This window comes from Ascochyta rabiei, chromosome 9 (assembly GCF_004011695.2).
Source record: "Ascochyta rabiei chromosome 9, complete sequence".
Classification (NCBI taxonomy): Eukaryota; Fungi; Ascomycota; class Dothideomycetes; order Pleosporales; family Didymellaceae; genus Ascochyta; species Ascochyta rabiei.
The window spans coordinates 196,407-214,720 of record NC_082413.1 but is presented as its reverse complement, the minus strand read 5'-3'; the positions used below and the strand labels follow the sequence as shown (position 1 = coordinate 214,720).

The 18,314-nt window shown below is 55.9% G+C and overlaps 7 protein-coding genes across 7 annotated transcripts, besides 7 other annotated features; 3 read left to right on the top strand and 4 right to left on the bottom strand.

Annotated features, from left to right (window-relative positions):
• Nucleotides 1-2,257: 2,257 nt before the first annotated feature.
• On the top strand, nt 2,258-4,236 carry EKO05_0005623 (uncharacterized protein; the record flags this gene model as incomplete). Its single annotated transcript, XM_038939799.1, has 3 exons — nt 2,258-2,501; nt 2,550-2,947; nt 2,998-4,236. The coding sequence occupies 3 exons, from the start codon at nt 2,258-2,260 to the stop codon at nt 4,234-4,236; spliced, it is 1,881 nt and encodes a 626-aa protein (XP_038798640.1).
• Nucleotides 3,934-3,968: a tandem repeat.
• Nucleotides 4,237-5,042: 806 nt separating the features above from the next.
• Nucleotides 5,043-6,171, top strand: EKO05_0005622 (uncharacterized protein; the record flags this gene model as incomplete). Its single annotated transcript, XM_038939586.1, has 2 exons — nt 5,043-5,262; nt 5,318-6,171. 2 exons carry the CDS (start codon nt 5,043-5,045, stop codon nt 6,169-6,171), a joined length of 1,074 nt encoding a protein of 357 aa, XP_038798639.1.
• Nucleotides 6,172-6,302: 131 nt separating this feature from the next.
• EKO05_0005621 (uncharacterized protein) lies at nt 6,303-7,286 on the bottom strand (the record flags this gene model as incomplete). Its single annotated transcript, XM_038945777.1, has 1 exon — nt 6,303-7,286. One exon carries the CDS (start codon nt 7,284-7,286, stop codon nt 6,303-6,305), a length of 984 nt encoding a protein of 327 aa, XP_038798638.1.
• A 287-nt stretch (nt 7,287-7,573) lies between these two features.
• Nucleotides 7,574-7,600: a tandem repeat.
• A 150-nt stretch (nt 7,601-7,750) lies between these two features.
• Nucleotides 7,751-8,422, bottom strand: EKO05_0005620 (uncharacterized protein; the record flags this gene model as incomplete). Its single annotated transcript, XM_038945776.1, has 1 exon — nt 7,751-8,422. One exon carries the CDS (start codon nt 8,420-8,422, stop codon nt 7,751-7,753), a length of 672 nt encoding a protein of 223 aa, XP_038798637.1.
• Nucleotides 8,423-9,429: 1,007 nt separating this feature from the next.
• Nucleotides 9,430-9,492: a tandem repeat.
• A 186-nt stretch (nt 9,493-9,678) lies between these two features.
• Nucleotides 9,679-9,714: a tandem repeat.
• Nucleotides 9,715-9,821: 107 nt separating this feature from the next.
• Nucleotides 9,822-9,859: a tandem repeat.
• A 974-nt stretch (nt 9,860-10,833) lies between these two features.
• On the bottom strand, nt 10,834-12,451 carry EKO05_0005619 (Adenylosuccinate lyase; the record flags this gene model as incomplete). The annotated part of the gene is made up of 2 exons (XM_038939661.1): nt 10,834-11,973; nt 12,023-12,451. The coding sequence occupies 2 exons, from the start codon at nt 12,449-12,451 to the stop codon at nt 10,834-10,836; spliced, it is 1,569 nt and encodes a 522-aa protein (XP_038798635.1).
• An 811-nt stretch (nt 12,452-13,262) lies between these two features.
• On the bottom strand, nt 13,263-14,914 carry EKO05_0005618 (uncharacterized protein; the record flags this gene model as incomplete). Its single annotated transcript, XM_038939767.1, has 2 exons — nt 13,263-13,380; nt 13,428-14,914. 2 exons carry the CDS (start codon nt 14,912-14,914, stop codon nt 13,263-13,265), a joined length of 1,605 nt encoding a protein of 534 aa, XP_038798634.1.
• Nucleotides 14,723-14,763: a tandem repeat.
• Nucleotides 14,915-15,532: 618 nt separating the features above from the next.
• On the top strand, nt 15,533-16,270 carry EKO05_0005617 (Superoxide dismutase; the record flags this gene model as incomplete). The annotated part of the gene is made up of 2 exons (XM_038939608.1): nt 15,533-15,659; nt 15,708-16,270. The coding sequence occupies 2 exons, from the start codon at nt 15,533-15,535 to the stop codon at nt 16,268-16,270; spliced, it is 690 nt and encodes a 229-aa protein (XP_038798633.1).
• Nucleotides 16,271-17,636: 1,366 nt separating this feature from the next.
• Nucleotides 17,637-18,314: part of a mobile genetic element that runs on past the window's edge.

Here is an 18,314-nt window from a genome sequence, read left to right as displayed (position 1 = left end):
ATCAAAGCGTTAAAGTGTTCTTGGAGGACGTGGACGCGACGCGACAGATGCGCTAGCCTATTTTGGTAAGCGCACCTGCACCTTCCCATCCGCAATCGCTTGACCACCACCAGCAGCTTTCACAATGTCTGACCCTACGCCTGTACGTAGCACACCACCCCAACTGTACTCGAGGTTTTCTGCTTGTTTTGTGTTCGAGCAGCTGCTGGAAAGTGGTACTTCCAAGCTCCGGGTCCCATGGAGATGCACCTTCCATCGCTCAAACGTTTATTCACACTGTTCAACGCCCACGCTCAAGGGAAATGATCGGTAAATCTTATACCCTGACAGTCTTCGATTCTTAGGTAGTTTGGGTTGTTAAAGCTGTCATGGACGAGAGTCATGGTCTTCTTTCTTTCTCTTCCCTTTCCTCTTCCTCCCTGTCTGATCGATATTGATTCATCGTGGTTGCTAGACAAGACTTCAACTTACGAAAGCGTGCAGCCAACAACACTACTTCAACCCTTCTATGCCGTCCATCACTTCGCGGACTTTCGACTGTACTCATTTGCACCATACACAGGGTAAGTCATTACCCTGACCACCAGACGCTCTCGTGTCCAAAAGCTCTCAAGATGCAAGATCAACGCAATCAGGACGGTCAGCCTCTGAACCCAACAGTTGTCTATCGGAACGAGGTCTGAATATGCGAGAACTTTGATCTATTAGATTGCGTCAAGGCAGTCTCATCCCTTCAACGACGCCCGTATTCAGAACTTAATCTAAGCACCACACAAATCATTTTCGAGCTGAGTATACGGCTCTCAAAGATACCGATGCGCCCGAACGTCTTTGGCGCGCGGCGCAAATTTTCGTGCACCTCGGTCCTAAATGCATGCTGACAGGGCTGCTCGGTCGCTTGGTATAGTAAACGATGTTTCATGACTCTGCCTCTTATCTGGGTCAGGCAACGACTTCGTTTCTTGGTTGCTCGCTTTTCAGAAATGCTCTTGAAATAGCAACCGCTCAACGATTACCACATGCTACAGGTCCCCAGATCCAGGGACGACTGCCAGGATCGCTCTCCTGGGTTCTTTCGATAGTGCAAGGTAGCGGGCCCGGAAGCAGATCCTCAAGGGTTACAACGTTCATCCCAGGTGGAGTGCTGACACCTAGGTCGGCCTTTCCCGCTTCAAGTATGACGACAGACGGAGAATCGAGAATCGCGAGCAGGGGACGGCTTGCTCACTTGACAACACATCATGAGGTGTTGTTGCTTCGGATCCGGTATCCGATGCCGATCGTCTTGAGCTTGCGTGGTCCGAGGGATGTGCAGTTCACACAGCTTCTGGAGTGCATTCAAGAAGCGCTGCCACAAGTCTGAGTTCATGTTGATGTCCAAGCGCTTCCTGGCATGTCGGTCTGAGCCTCATCTGAAGTGCATCTGAGGTGCATCCGAGGTGCGTCCTCCACGGGCACGCGTGTTCCTAGCCAATTGCGGACTTGCGAGTCGCTATTGCGCCACATTGGTGGGGTTAGCCGGCGCTCTTGTGCAGTAGTTCGCGAAAACGATGCAAGGCTCCAGAAAAGCTCGCAACAGCAAGCAGGTCGATGCGCATCCCGCAAGGCTGTGAGAAAGCTGAGAGCGTGGTACGATGAATCTAGTCGCCCAACACGATGGGCGACAAGAACAGAGCGACTCTTTCGAGCTTAGTGTCGTTTCACAATGCTCGCTCAGGGGTAGGATTTGGAGAAGTGAAAGGCCGGCGGCGCTACCGCGGCCGTCCTGGCGATCGCTCAGCACATTGCTCGCGTTCGCCGTTGCGCGTGATGGATCTGGAGGGTTCGCAGCCGAAGAGGTGAGGCTCTCGAGCAAGTGAAGGCTTCACGGAGCGGTCCAGGCTGGCTACAGACGTCTGCGTACTCTATTTACGGAGCCCTGCGCGGGAATGGCTGACTGTCTGCGCGCCTGCATGCCTGCAGCGCCAAGTGGTTTCATCCGGACCCTTCTAGGGCTTGTTGAAACGATGCCTCCTCTGACAAGAGCCATCCGCGTCCTCCGCCCAGGAGATTAGACGATCGGTCTCTGGCTGACGGCCCAGGTCACGTGCTTGTCCCCATCCAACCATTCCGACAAAAGCGCCGCACCTTCTCGAACGCTTCTACCGCGCGTACGCCTGACCCCCTTTCGCTGCGACACCACCTCACCGACCCTGCGACGGCCCGCCAGCACCGGATTCGGGCATGATATTGGCCTCTACGCGCGAATCTGGATACCATGGAGAACGACGACCCTCAACTCTACCCATATGGCACCCCCCAGCCCAGCAATTCCTTCAAGCGTCCTCGCCGCAGTCTGCAGGGCTCCATGCCCTTGAGTAGTGTATCCGAAAGCGCGACCTCGTCACCGCGCCACTCCGCCCACGGCTCGCTCAACCCTACCGTCATCGACCACATCCATGGCCTGAAGCATCTCGACGACCAACAGATCCTGCTGTTGTTGCAGGCGGCGCGCAATGGAGGTTCGTGTCAACACACCCCTGGCTTCGCGCCCGCTCACCCCCACGCAGATGGCATGCGCCCAGTGCCGGACAGGTCGTCCATCATGTCCACATCGACTCTCGGCAGTCGCGCATCGTACCTGAGCGTGCCTTCCAGCAGAGTGCCGAGCATGATGTCGGACCCACGTTCCTCGATTGCGTCGACCGATTCGTCCTTCACCCACTACAGCACGGCCTCTTCACGCATGTCCACCGCCTCCTCCCGCCTGTCCACCATTTCCACCGCGTCGACCCCAGCGCCCAAAAACTTTGCTTGCACGTTCTGCGACAAAGCCCTCAAATCGAAGCCGTACTGGAAGTCACACGAGGAGGAATTCCACGAGCAGAGGCTCACATGGCGCTGCCCCGACTGCGAGCAGATCTTCCACGCCGGCAAGCGTTTCCGTGAGCATCACACCAAGCTACACGTACGTAGAATGTTGCCGCACCTTGACGTCTCCCTGCTAACTCTGAACAGGGCTGTGAACACTGCAAGCAGCCACGAGAGAGTGGACAACCGACCAGCAGAAAAGCTTCGCCGTGTGTCAAGAAGTACGAGATCGTTATGCACGACAAGGATGCTTGGGGTTGCGGCTTCTGTGCCTCCCTACTGACCACTTGGGAGGAACGGTGCGAGCACATCGCGTTGCATTTCGAGGAGAAAGGAGGCTCAAAGTGGAACTTCACCAACGTTATCCTGGCACTGCTGAAGCAGTCTGACGCTGCGCTTGCGTGGAATACACTCCTGACCCAGCGCCACGGAGACGATCAAAACTGGCCAAAGCTGTCCTGGGAATCGAAGAAATGCAACCGCCTACGATACAAGCTTGAAACCAAGTGGCACACCAGTGCTTTCGACGTTGAGAAGTTGGTCCAGGATACCTACGACCTGGCTGAAATCGAACCAAAAGATGTCGTCGAGTCCGCTCCGGAGATGACCCCCGACGTCTCAGAGCCCAATGACTCAGCCCACAGCGAAATTGTCGAATTCAAGCTTGAAGCCTCCGATTTTGCATCTGACTCGAGATTGCAGAGCTCGCATGGTGTTTCACAAGACCAGCAGATGATGGACTTGGATCCTGTCGAACCTCCGCAGGTCATGCACCATCATCAAACGTTTCAACAGAGCCAATGGCCCGTCACCACCGACATGTCGCAACCGCACTTGACTGCGGACACAAGCATGGGAGCGTATGGAGGATACAACGCGAGTATGGCAACCTTGTCAGCATCCTTCACACAGCCACTGCAACAACAGAGCTTTCAGCAGCAACAAACCTGGCCAAATACGGACTTTGTGTCCACCCCCGACCTAATCAACTTTCAACAGCCGACTTCGTACATGAACTACGCGCCGCCGAAGGAAGTTGTTTCTGTCCCAACCTCGCAGTACGCCAATTTCGCCCACTACCCTCAACAACAGCAACAGCAACAACAACAGCCTCAACAGAGGCAGAGCGTCCCGCCCAACTTCATGCAACACTCCAACAGTACATCGTCGACATCTCGAAAGTATGTCCCCAAGCTAGTGAATATTTCTGGCAACAGCCATCGAGGCCTACACCCGGAACAGCAGCCACCTGCACCTCCTCCCAAGGACGAAACACAAGGCAATCGTTTCTCCAGGATGATCATGCGAAGGAAGCCAAGCAATATATCCCAACACAGCGGCCAACGGGACACCATGAATTGGAACAATGAGCTGAGCTGGGGGTGAGCTCAGGGCATCGCTAGCACCCACAACAACAAACCTCTCAATCAATCCCGCACCTCACTGAGAAAGTGATCCCGAACCTCGCGCCAGCGAAAGCTCGTCTACCACCGCGCCGCGCCGAGCTGAGCGAGACACACGTCCCCACAACGGAGCTGTACTCTTCATCTTTCCTTTCGTCTTTGAGTTTGGAAGCAAGGTATACCCATAATGTAGCGTTGTTTACGGTTTTCATATCCTGTTCCGATTTGCTCAAAAGAGAACTTCCTTTGTGTTGTCGTAGCACCACATATTTTCTATGATTGCATTGTTCAACATCTCATTTCACGCAGCATCCGGAGCAATCGACGTAATGAGGCAGGTTCTCGGAGTTTGAAGGCGAAGCCCATAGATGGTAAACCCACCTCGAATGTCTTTAGATAATGTAACACTATCCGACACATTCTACAGCTTTGACTGTACCTTGCACGTGTCCGTGCGTTCAAATCTTGTGTATGATTAATTGGCAACCAACCCCACTGATTCCGCGTTGTTGCCGCCCCGAGTCGCCTGTTTGGCTCCAAGGGCGCGCCCTATCGCCCGGGCCATGCGTCACCTTTACAGACCGCCATAAGTGTCGAATTCCTCGCTAAAAACCGAACACACCAAATGCATAGCTGGTCTGCAAGCGTACGACTCTGCAATATCGATTGAGGCTGTGGATCCCAGTTTGCTTAGTTCACCTTGCCCTCGGTCGTTTGCATTCCACTAGGCTCTAGAAGCTTACATCGAAGTACGCACGTCGTAACCGGCCCTTACTGGACATCACCACCATGGCGCAGTCGAACGGCACGCAGCTGGCCATCATCCTCTCCCTGTTCTTCTTACCAATCCTGACCTATCTGTACTTCACAAGGGCCCAACCAAAGAAGAGCAACGCCGGACCGCTTCCTCCGCCGACTGAGATCACGGCTCTGTACATCCACCCTATCAAGTCCTGCCATGGCATCAAAGTGCAGTCAGCAAAGCTGCTTCTCACGGGACTTGATCTCGGTATGCTTGACCGGAAAACAGTCTATCGACCCTGTTCGCTGACCGCACTCTATAGATCGACAGTGGATGTGGGTGACCGCAGATGACTACAAGTTCCTAACGATCCGTCAAAACGCCAAAATGACCTTGATCCGTCCAAGCTACGACGCAGAAACCGACATCCTGACCGTCACAGCCCCAGCACCAAACTCCATTGACGAGAAGCTGGAGTTCAGTATTCCCGCCCATCCAACCTCAGAATGGCTCGCCTCCAACACCGAACGCCACGAGGTCGAGATCTGGAACCAGTCAACACCAGCCCAAGTATACTCGACCAAGCTCACGGGACCCTTCAACGACTTCTTCGGCAGACAAGTCCGCCTCGTGTACAAGTCACCAGAATGCCCAGAGCCACGCGCACTACGCTCAAACGGCGCCGCCGAGCTCCTAGGCCGAAACGCATCAACCTGCTTCCCCGATCTGATGCCCGTACTCGTAGCTTCACAGTCCAGCATCGACGAACTCAACAGCCGGATCCGCTCGGCCGAGACCAGCGAGCTCGAGCTCGAGCTCGACGTGCGGCGCTTCCGGCCCAACGTGCTCGTGCGCGGGCAGCCCTCTGCACCGTGGGATGAAGACCGCTGGAAGACGCTGCGCATTTCCTCCGCCGGCAAGACGGTCGCGGACTTGGATGTCACGCAGCGCTGTGCGCGGTGTCACGTGCCGAATGTGGATCCCGAGACGGCCGAGGAGCATAAGCGGCAGCCGTGGGACACGCTGATGAAGTACCGCAGGATCGATGCGGGCATCACGTACAAGCCCTGTTACGGTATGTTGTGTGTGCCGCGCGAGGGCGCGGAGATTAAAGTTGGGATGCAGCTGGAGGTTACGGAGGTTACGGATCAGCATCGGTACAAGGCTGGGTTTTAGGCAGGGGGGGTCGTGAAGAAGTAGAGTTTGAATGGACATGTTAGTCCGTATGTCTTGGAGTATGTATGGCAGGAACAGGCACGCTCTAACAAGAACCCCAACCAATCATTAAGAAGAAACATTCGATATTTTCACACCTTCGGCTGCGCCTCAGCCAACTTGATATGCCCCTGCTCATCATACACAATCTCCCTAATCTTAACACACCGCAGATGATTCACACCCTTGCTGAGCGAGGAATCATGGTAGAAGAGATACCACTTCCCCTTGAACTCGGCAATACTATGATGCGTCGTCCACCCGATGACCGGCTCCAGGATCCTGCCCGCATACGTAAACGGCCCCACGGGGCTGTCGCCGATGGCGTAGCACAGGAAATGCGTGTCGCCGGTGCTGTAGCTGAAGTAGTACTTGCCGTTGTGCTTGTGCAGCCACGCGGCTTCGAAGAACCGCCGGTCGTGGTCGGCGGCTTGGAGCGGCTTCTGTGTCGCTGGGTCGAGGATCTGGACGTCGGTCGGTGGAGAGGCGAATTGGGTCATGTCGTCTGTGAGCTTGCCTACTTTGGCGCTGAGCGCGTCGCCGGAAGAGGCTTCCATCTTTTCGTAGTCTTCGCGGACGAACTTGCCGGTCGTCCAGCATTGCAGTTGCCCGCCCCAGATGCCGCCGAAGAAGAGGTACGCGGAGCCGTCGTCGTCGACAAAGGTGGCTGGGTCGATGCTGAAGCTGTCTTTGATGTAGTCGGGTTCTGGCTTGAATGGGCCTTCGGGTCTATCGCCGACTGCTACACCCACGCGGAAAATGCCCTCCTTGTCCCGTGCGGGGAAGTAGAGGTAGTATTTCCCGTTCTTGGTCGCTGCGTCGGGGGCCCAGAGTTGTTTCGAGACCCACGGGATGTCTTCTTGCTTCAGGACGACGCCGTGATCTGTTACCGGGCCGCCGACGGTGTCCATGCTGAAGACGTGGTAGTCGGCCATGTCGTACTGGTCGCCATTGTCGTTGTCCTTGATGTCTGTCTCACGGTCGTGCGAGGGGTAGACGTAGAGCTTGCCGTTGAACACGTGCGCCGAGGGGTCGGCAGTGAAGACGTGGGTCACGATGGGTTCCTTGTCGGCCATGTTGGCGGTGTTTTGGTGTTTTACGTGGGTGCGTCGAGAGCTGTCGCGTCTTCCCTTTTACGCGTAGGCAGCGCATACTTATGTGGAGGGGCATTGCCCGCATGATGGAAGAGCTGCCCTGTTTAACCGCCGGGACGGTGGACCAGGGGCCAAGCGTGGGGTGGGGCTCAGAACGGCATTGCTGCTGGAGTGAGATCAGTCGGGGCTGCAGTGGAGGATGAACTCTTGAATGGAGTCGTGGGTCTCTTTAGCCGGGAATTCTTCCGCTCCACACGTCGGGCTGATGACGGCCGGGCTGGCGGTCGGGCTGGCGGAGGAACAACGTGGACGTGTCGGTGACTGCGCGATCTGCCGGCTACGCGCCGTGTTGTTGGCTACAACGCGTCAGCACGTGATTTGCCGATAGCATCGTTGACAAGGAGCCCTACCTTCATCGTCTCTCCACCACTCAACACTCTAACCTCTCATTTCTCACTGGCCATGGCATCAATCTCCTGCTGAATCCTGGTCTGTTCGATTTCCCTCTTGACGTCTTGCACGGAAGCCATTCCTTCGCGTTTCCCTGCGATTCTCTTCGTCCTCTCCAGATTCCTCTCGTACATCTCCTCGCTTGCCCTGACTCTCGCATTGCGCTTCTCGATCTTTTCCGCCCTCACATGCTCTTCCCGTTCGGTCTTCATTACGTGTATCGCATACCGCTGATTGCACCTTTTCTCCAGCATCTCCTGCTGTACCTTGTCTTTCCTGATGATATTCGGAAAATACTTCCTCTCCTTTGGTTCCGAGGCACGTTTCTCGAACACGCCCTTGCGTGGAAGGGTATTGCAAGGCTCGTGGGGTTTCTTCTCGTAAAGAATCCATCCGTCGACCCTGAATCCTCTTGGTGAATGTTCGGCTGCAGCAAAAATGGTTTGCTGAGAGAAGACATTACTGTCTGTGTTTTCGCTCATCGAGGAACGGGATTTGGGTCTCGGATTGCGAAGGTCACAAGTCGCGCGAGGGAAGCCTCTCTGCGTTTCGATGGCATTGGCCAGGCAGCGAGCATAGACGGGCGAGATCTGCGAGTTTGTAAAGTCTAGAAAGAGGCTCCTGACTTCACTCCGGCCGTACACGGGCGGAGTCGTCGCCGTGTTCATTCTGTGGACTGTGGTGAGAACAGTGTAGAAGATGACAGGTACGGTGGTGATGGTTCCTCTGTAAGGGCCGAATATCGAAGGCAAGAACGCTACGCAAACTCTATGTGATTGACTCAACAGGAAAGCGAGGTTCTCTTACAATTACGACCGCGAGAGGAAAAAAGTGCTCAAAGAAACACTTTCAAAAAGTCTAATAACCCGGGATCAAGTCCTCTTTATTGACTACGAAGCGTCTTTCACTGGACGATCCTTGAACGGTTCGAACACCTGTACCCGCAACAATTTCTCACCGAACCATACATGATCGACTGTAATCAACACCGTCGTTTGGCAGAGTTAACACTGTAGTGCGACTATCCGCAACGTATGGTGTCCAACAGACTATCTTCGAGGATTCATCAGAACCACCATCGTGCAGATTCTAGGACTCGGAAAGTGACGCTGGGTTTCTCCACCGCAAAAGCAGCGATCGGCATTGATTGAAGCAATGAAAAAAAGTAAGAAGTGCATATCAGGCACATGTCATCTTCGCAGCCGTATCACCCCTCTTTTACTCTACTCTCTAATTTATCACACCTTCCCTATGGAAACAACACCTCCCCACCCCTTTCCCTCTCCTACAAACACCCTCTCTTTCCCTCTCCCCTTCCCTCGTCGCCGCAGCACCCCCCCTCTCCGCGATTTCCCCAACCCTGCACCGCCTCCCAAGCCCCCCAAACCTCCCTAACCCTCTCCATATCCCCCGCAAACCGTTCTTGAATCAGAACAGCGCAGTGAAGCAGCAACTCCGCATCCTCCCTCCTCTCACCCTTGGCATCCACCCATCGCGCGCTGTCTGCATGCTCCGGGACCGCGGCGTGTTGGGGCGGAAGGCCCGTTGGAGACCGCAGTGCCGGCGCGAGGGAGCACGCTGTTGGAGTCGAGCAAGCCAAGGAGGTCTCATAACGTAATTGTAGCAAACCCCTCGCGGCTTTGTATTCTTTTGTGCGGATTTCTTCCTCGTCGGTTGGCGCTGCTGCTGGGACCGCTGCTGCTGGTGCTGCTGGTGCTGCTGGTGCTGCTGCGGGTGCACTCGACGCTGCTGATGCCAGCTCCGCTACTGCCATCGGCAGAAGATCCCCGTCCCCCTCCACCGGGCTTCTCCTGTCGCGAAAAAAGATGCGGATCCGAAGGCCGTGCTGTTTGGGTCTGCGAGCGCGGTCACGAGCCGGCATCATTCCAGGGGTTCGATAGCCCGTGCCGTTCGAGCAAGAAGCTTGGATTTGCCTCGAGTCGAGTCGATTCGAGTCGATGCAACGTCCAAGACTCCACCTTGCGTTCAGACTCGATCTCGAACTTGAGCGCTTGGTGTGGGCAGGGTCGGATTCACACCGGCATCTGCAACCGCAACTGTGTCTGCAGAGAGGAGAGCGAGCGAGAGCGAGCAAGCGAGAGAGACGTCTTCGTATCTATATATCCAAACATCCCAGTGCACGATTCTACACACCCAACCACACACACTTAAACTCCGTGACCCGCGCCGTCAACCAGCCCCAAACCCCAACCCAACACCCACGCCACGAACCGCGAACCCGAGAAACGGAGAGGTCGCATGGCGACAAATCACCGGCAGTGATTCCGAGTGTGAGATGCGAGGGGAGGGCGAGGTGGTGTGGTTCGTGCGTACGCGAACCGGATTTCGAGACGGTGAACCAGCGCAGCCGCATCGATGAGTGGAGCGCACTAGATGTTCCATGGGATTTGGATCAGGGTGCCTGTAGTGGAATGTCGGAAATGACGATGCTGGTGGAGTTGGGTCGGTTGGGAGGTCGTGGTGATACTGGGTGGTTCAGTAATTTTTTAGAAAACTTTATTTCTTTGGGGCGTAGATGCACGTGGTTAAGCGTAGGTGGTCTTGTGGTGGGTATACAAAGAGAGCAGAGCATTATATATTATAGCTTTTAGTTCAAGTGCTGTAGTAGAGTGTTAAGAGTGTTAGTAGTACTAATACAGTTAACTTAAAAATACTGTAAGACTACTAGGTAGATGAGTGTAACAAAGATTTCTTTATACAGTATAAAAGCCAGTTAAATTATAGACAATCTTATAGCGTATATAGAAAAGCAGAGCATTATATATTATAGCTTTTAGTTCAAGTGCTGTAGTAGAGTGTTAACAGTATTAGTAGTGCTAATGCAGCTGGGTAAGAGGTGGTGTGAAACTACCAGGTGGACGAGTATAGGTAAGAAGTCTGTTTTGCGGTGTGAAAGCCTATTTGAATGTGGACGAGCTAGTAGCATGTGTAGGAAAAGAGCAGAGCGTTGTAAATCATCACTTTTGTCCGTGTATTGCAAGCACTGTAGGCGGCAGATGAGGTCTACGGTCTTTTCATCGTGCGCAAGTGTCCGTCCATTGCATCGACGTCTCGGTGTCTATACGTTGAGCTCGGCAACACCGGCCTTCTGGATGTACTCCCTGTACGGCTGCAGCGCGGTGTCGAGCACGCCGCCTTCGCCGCAGAACTTGTCGACGATCTCGGCACTGCGCCCCGTGTACAGACTGGCGTCGAGCATGTTGTCGAGATCGGCCCAGATGGGCTTGAAGAATTCGGTTGCGCGAATGCGGTCCACGAGGTCGTTTTGCTTGCCCTCGTTCTTGACGTTGCTGCCGGCCTGGTGCGACAGCACGCGAATCTGCTCGTGGGCTTCTTGGCGCGACTCGCCCTTGGCGACCAGCTTCATGATGATCGACTCTGTGATCATGAACGGCAGCTCTTCCTGGACGCGCGCGTTGACGCGCTTGGGGTACACGACAAGGCCGGAGGTGACGTTGTCGAGCGAGAGCAGGATGGCGTCGGCCAGCAGGAACATCTCGGGGATGTCGATGCGGCGGATTGCCGAGTCGTCGAGCGTGCGCTCCATCCACTGGTCGGAGAGTGTGTTGGCAAAGGATGCGGGCTTGCTCATCAGCTCGCGGGACAGGGCGTAGACACGCTCCGAGCGCATGGGGTTGCGCTTGTAGGCCATTGCGGAGGAACCGATTTGGTCCTTCTCAAAGGGCTCCTCGAGCTCTTTCCACGCAGCGAGGTGGCGGATGTCGCCGGTGATCTTCTGAGCGGAGGAGCCCAGCCCGGAGATGGCGTTGGCGATGAGCTGGTCGACCTTGCGGGTGTAGGTCTGCGTGGAGACGGCGTAGCAGCCGGGGAAGCCGGCCTTCTGGCAGAGCTTCTCATTCAGCTGGTCGCACTTTTGGGAGTCGTTGTTGAAGATCTCGAGGAAGGAAGCCTGGGTTCCGGTTGTGCCTTGGGCGCCGCGGAACTGCAGGCTCTCCTTGACGTGCTCAATGGCTTCAAGATCCATGAGGAGATCCTGGGCCCACTGGGCTGCTCGCTTACCGACGGTGATGAGCTGAGCGGGCTGCAGGTGAGTGTAGGCCAGGGTCGGCTCGGACTTCCACTGCAGGGCGAACTTGGAAAGGTTGTCAATGACCTTGGCGAGCTTGGGGAGCAGCAGGCCCATGGCGTTCCGCATGAGGATGAGCTCTGCATTGTCGGTCACGTAACAGCTGGTTGCCTACACGATGGTTAGCCTCTAGCTTCTCCACGCAAGTCACCGTTCTTACGCCGTAGTGAATGATACCCGCGGCCTTGGGCGCGACCTCGCCAAAAGCGTGCACATGGGCCATGACGTCGTGCCTCCTCCTCTTCTCCTCCACTCTAGCCACCTCGAAGTCGGCGTCAGACACAACGAGGTGGTCCCGCATCTGCTGGAGTGCCTCGGGGGTGATTGTGTCGATTCCAAGCTCTTGCTCCGCCTCGGCCAGGTACAGCCACAGCGATCTCCACGTGCTGTGACGGCTGCGCTGGCTGAAAAGTTGCGACATCTCCTTGGAGCAGTAGCGCCCCGTCAGAGAGGTCTGGTAGGTGTCGAAGATGGAGTTACCGATTTGCTGCTTCATCTTGCTGATCTGGCGCTGGAGATCCAGGGCTGCGTCTTGGTCGTATGCGAGCTTGGGCGCCGACGAGGCTTCGGGGATGGATGGAACGGACATGTTGGGTGGTGACAGAGGCGAGCAGACTTGTGCTGAGTAACTACCACCTGTCTTGTGCAATTGGGTCGGAGTGAAGTAAAGGGACGGGTATCACGAGCTCGAATGGTTGTTGACTGGGTCGCTCAGTTCCTTTTCTACCCGAACCAACGACTGCGTCACAGGGCTCCGATAATTTTGTGGCCAAGACCCCACATTTTTGTTTGCGCCACACATCGGCGCGCCCAAGAGGGCCAAGAGGGGTTCGACGACTGATTTCTGGCTGTCCGTTGCCTGCCGATCGTCAAGCGTCCCTGTTGGAGAGCAGAAATTTCTCCGCGCTCCCTCCCTGCTGGTGTTGTGAAGCGGGTCTTTGCTTTGGCGGGGTGACCCCTCCACGAGTATCGTGAAGATGTCGAGCTCAACTCCACACAAAGTCTTGTTCACGCACTCGGCTGATATTCTTCCGGACACGTGATCTTTGATGTTCGCGATCGAGAACGCGCCTCCAGCTCACTGTTGGGATGCCTACCTACCCGCATCCCACGATGCACATGCATTACGCCGACTTCGGTAAGGTTCCGTGGGATGTCTCACGCGTGCTGAAGAGCACGCGTAAAACCAACAACTAATTCTTTTCCCAAAGGAGCATTCCATGCAACACCAGCATGCTGGCGTGGGAGTAGCCTCCCATGCTAGACTTGTGGTTGATATCTCAAGACCCACTTTTCCTCCGCAATAAGTGCGTGAACGGCTAACATCCCGCGGCCGTGTTCGACCGCGCCCTCTCCACACGTCGCCTCCGAGTGTCCAGCGCGGAGCCGCAGGTGCTTGCTCACAAGGCTGGGCCTCTCCAGACATCTCTGTTGATCTTGAAGAGATTGCTCTGCTTGTGCGGCAGGCTGATCTCGCGCTCCTTGTAGAAACCAGATTCCTGGAGGTAGTGTGCCAGTCTGCGCGCGTCAGCATCTGATCGGTCTGTGCATGTTGGTGGACTCACTTCTCGTTGTCTACTCGTGGCTCGAGCATGACTCTCTCTGTTCGGTTGTCCGCGAGCCAGCAGTAGTGCACGAGCGCGCTGATCCACAGCTTGACTCTGTGCGCGCCTCTGAACTCCTGCTCGCCGACCAGGCAGTGGAAGCCGCGGTCGTAGTCGCCTACGTTGGGCACGTACTTGCCCAGGCTGTCCTCCTTGACCCAGTAGAGCTCGAAGTAGCCAAACGGCTTGCCGTCCCAGCAGCCTATGACGGGGAAGGAATTCTTCGACCTGAGCCCGTTCCTCAGGAACTCCTCTTGGTGCTCGCGGGGGCCGGCCTCGCCCCAGAAGTGGGCCACGCGCGGGTCGTTCATCCACTTGTGCAGGTACTCGGAGTCGGACATGTTCACGTTGAGGGCGCCGACCGAGGAGACGATCGAGTCGGGCTGCGACTGCCCGCTGAGCCGGTACGAGGCGTTTTCGTGCGAGGACACTGGGCCACGGTGACGGAGCGGCTTCGAGGACAGGGAGGCGACGCGGAAGGAAAGGTACTGGCCCACGCTGGGCACGTAGCGGGTGTACAGGACCTCGCCCTGCCTTGGCGGCTTGGGGCGGACGGGGTGGCGGACGTGGCTCGAGACGAGGTACTGCGTCGGCGGCGGGGGGTAGTAGGTGGGCAGGTGTGAGCTCGAGTGGAAGGGCCCCGGCGCGGTGGGCGACCACAGGCCCGGCGAGGCGGGGTCGAGCTGGTGCTCTTTCGCGTCCTCGGCCTTGGGTACGGGCGACGAGGGGCGCGAGGAGAAGGGCGAGCCCGAGGAGAAGGGCGAGTGGGCCATGGGCGAGAGCGTGAACAGGTAAATGCGCGGGTCCAGCTGCCAGAAGCTCCTGCGGCTGACAAACATGTGCGTCCAGCCGTCGTGGGCGCACTCTTCCTGCGCGCAGCCCACGGTCGAGTCCTCGCTCGCGATCAGCCCCATGCGCTCGAGCTTGGGCAGCACGACGCGGCCCTTGAAGATGCCCTCGCGGTCGACGTGGATGCGCCACTCGCCCTTGGGCTTCCCGGCCTCGGCCGTGGCCCTGGACCGGGCGTTGGTGAGCTGCAGCGCCGGCTCGGGCTGGTGGAAGTACCAGTACAGCGTGGCCCAGAGCATCATGGCCATGTGGCGCGTGGGCGAGGCGGCCGCCCGGAACTCGCTGCTGCTGGGGTTCGACACGGACGAGATGTAGAGGTGGTCGCCGTGCAGGCTGGGGCGCTTGTACCGGTGCACGTGTCGCGGCAGGCCCGTCTCTTCGACACCCTCGTCTGCCTCGGCCTCGGCGGGGTTGGGGTTGGGGTTGGGGTTGGGGTCGGGGTCGGGGTCGTCCTCCGAGTTCAGCACGACGGTCCAGCCGGGCGGGAAGGGCGAGTGCGCGCTGTGCAGCTGGTTGGCCTTGAAGAAGAGGCCGCCGAACACGGGCGAGACGGTCAGGTTCTGGCCGTTGGGCAGGTGGACGATATTCACGGGCGCCATGTTGGTGTCATGGCGATGGCGGGGCCGCGCGCTGGCGAGGAGCTACCGGTCGGTACAGAGCTGCCAGCTGCCAGCACACGGGGAACAGGGCCACCACCAGCACATGGCGTGAGTGGCGTGAGTCTTGAGAGTAGCTGCCGGATCTCCTGATGAGCGACGCTGCAGTCCAGACTTCAAGCCTCCCCCGCCTACCACCACATGCTGCGCTGCACGTCTTGCCTTGCCCTGTTTTTCTGGGGAAGCCGCGTGCTCGTCTCTGCCATTGGCTGGCCGGGTCCTCCGCCGAGCGCGACAGCTTGAGCTTGGACGCCGAGCTCGGACGTGACAAAATGACGACAGTCCTGTCCTGATGAAGTGAGCGATTGATCATTGCATCTCGATTCGACCGTTCGACCTTGACAGCTCCGTTCACCAGTCGACCAATCTCCATTCACCACTTGACCAACTCCTTCACCACTTGGCCATCTCCATTCACCACTTGACCAACTCCTTCACCATTTGACCAACTCCTTCACCACTTGGCCAACTCCATTCACCACTTGACCAACTCATTCACCACTTGACCAACTCCTTCACCACTTGGCCATCTCCATTCACCACTTGACCAACTCATTCAACATGAACTCGACCCTCCTCCGCACCGCTGCCGCGCGCTCGGCCCTCCGCGCTGCCACCAAGAGCTCGGCTCGCGCCGGCGTCGCAACCACCTTTGTGCGTGGAAAGGCTACCCTGCCCGACCTCTCCTGTGCGTCTCGCCGTCTCCACGCTACGTCTCCCTGACTAACTCGGCCAGACGACTACGGCGCCCTCGAGCCCTCCATCTCCGGCAAGATCATGGAGCTGCACCACAAGAACCACCACAACACCTACGTGACCAGCTACAACAACTTCAGCGAGCAGATCGCCGAAGCAAAGGCCAAGAACGACATCAAGGCCCAGATCGCCCTGCAGCCGCTGATCAACTTCCACGGCGGCGGCCACATCAACCACTCGCTGTTCTGGGAGAACCTGGCGCCCACGTCTCAGGGCGGTGGTGAGCCCCCTTCGGGCGCCCTGGCCGGCGCCATCAACGACTCGTACGGCTCGCTCGACCAGTTCAAGGACAAGTTCAACACGGCCCTCGCCGGCATCCAGGGCTCCGGCTGGGCATGGCTGGTGCAGGACACGCAGACGGGCGCCATTCAGATCAAGACCTACGCCAACCAGGACCCCGTCGTCGGCCAGTTCAAGCCCATCCTGGGCGTCGACGCCTGGGAGCACGCCTACTACCTCGACTACCAGAACCGCAAGGCCGAGTACTTCAAGGCCATCTGGAACGTCATCAACTGGAAGGCCGCGGAGAAGCGTTTCCAGTAGGCGTAGACGTAGCTAGCAAAGTGGTTTTCTTCGAGCGAATCTAAAGTCCGATATACAGGACCGTTCATTCCCCACTCACCGCATCGCCGTAGCCCTACCAAGTAACCCATGCAATCCTACTCTAGCTACAACCCAACGTCCAATCAACGCCACCACACAGCCCTCCCACCACTACACAGCAACCCACACAAATCCCACATCCCACCCCCTCTTCTCGTGTGTATGTGAAGCCCTCGCTCCTCACCCAACGATCCCAGCGCCCCCAACCTACTCGTCTTCGGCTGTGGTCACGCTTCTCGATGGCATAAAAGAGGACAAGGAAAGCAATTACCCAACAAGCAGGAAGAGAAGAGCAACATCAATACATCACATTTGATTAATTATACTCGGTACACAATACTCGTAGCCTTGGTCTTGCCGACTCCCATTCTCTTCGATTATGACCAGTAGCTATGGTAGCTACGCTGTACACTGCTGAAATCTCTATCCTTGATTGCACAGCCTATTCTGCTAACAGGAAGAAAACAAATCAGAACTTGTCAAGATGAAGAAAAATAAGAGCGAAAGGAGAATATAGTAGAGCTCTGAACGATGTCAAGATTGACGTGGCGTTCTAACAAGCGCAGTTGCCGTGATAGGGAAACGCGAGGAGCTGTCGTAGACTATGTATGGACGATTCGTATCAATTCCAGATTATCCTCTAGCAAGCTATACACAGACAGTTTGTAGCTCCGTCAGTCACATCGCCAAGATCGCTCAAGGCTAGCGAAACAGCTTACGACGTTCACGTGCGGCGCGAACCGCTCTTGCCGAGTTGTGAAGTCATCAGAGCTTGAGCTCGAGCTGCGTGGTCACCGAGGTTGCGGAATCTTGGTGCGAGGTCTTGGTGGTTGTGGTTGTGGTTGGCATCTTCTTGGTGGCTGGTTGGATGAGTTGATGTACCTCGGCCTTTCGATCCTCTGCTTTCGATCCTCTGCTTTCGATCCTCTGCTTTCGATCCTCTGCTTTCGATCCTCTGCTTTCGATCCTCTGCTTTCGAACCTCTGCTTCCGCTCCTCTGCTTCCGAACCTCTGCTTCCGATCCTCGCACTGCTTCCTGATGTACGACAACAGTGTGTTTAACAAACCAGGTAAGGCGTATAACAGCTCATCTCGATTCCAGCTAAACAGACCTCAAAGGCTTTACTATCGATGTGTAGTATAGGCAAAAAGGACAAGCTAAATTCCGCCATCTCTGTCAGATAATCGCGCGTCTTCCTGTTGAGGCATGTCGCGTTGATGAGGAAGTAGGTAGTCTTGGCAGAAACAGACCAGCTCGTTTGCTTCTAGGCATTCACCTCCTCTTAGTTGAAGTCATCTCTGTTAGGTGTCCCTGAGGTACATTGGTACGCGGTCTGCGGCGTTGTTATAGTCTACTCCTGGATTCATGAGGAGCTGAGCAAGTCTTGAGGCCGTAAAGGCGATGTCTGGTTGTGTAGTAACTGCGGTAAAGAAAAGCAATCTAATCTTGCGTTAATACCTGTTAATCTCTGTAGGAGTAGCAATGCCTGTATAAGGCTTTAGCTCAACAACTGCTATAGGAGTAACATGGCGCATGTCCGTCTTGTCAGCCAGGTGACTAATTTTGTTGATTCAGGAGGCCTGGGAGAGTCGGATTTGTTTATTAGGTCAATCTCTAATAACTTCCATACTAAGGAAATGTTAGAGTTTGTTTCTACCTATAAGGGTGTTCTTTCCTTACAGTAGCTTTATTACTTACTAGGCGTCTTGCTCTTCAGCCTTAACAAACACAACAATGATGTCGTTAACGTAGAAGAAGATAACAATATCTTTCCTTATTAGGCAGCATGCCTCATGTAGTACAACGTTAAAACTAAGAGGGAGAAGGGTGAATATAAACTCCTTCTGCTATAGAAGTGGAGATATTCTCAGGCTGTATAATGCTTTGTTGACTTGCAGTATCGTGCCTGGTGTTTTATGCCTACAGGACATTTTTATTCACACTTTGCAGTCTATAGACGCGTGTACAAACGCGTTTGTTACA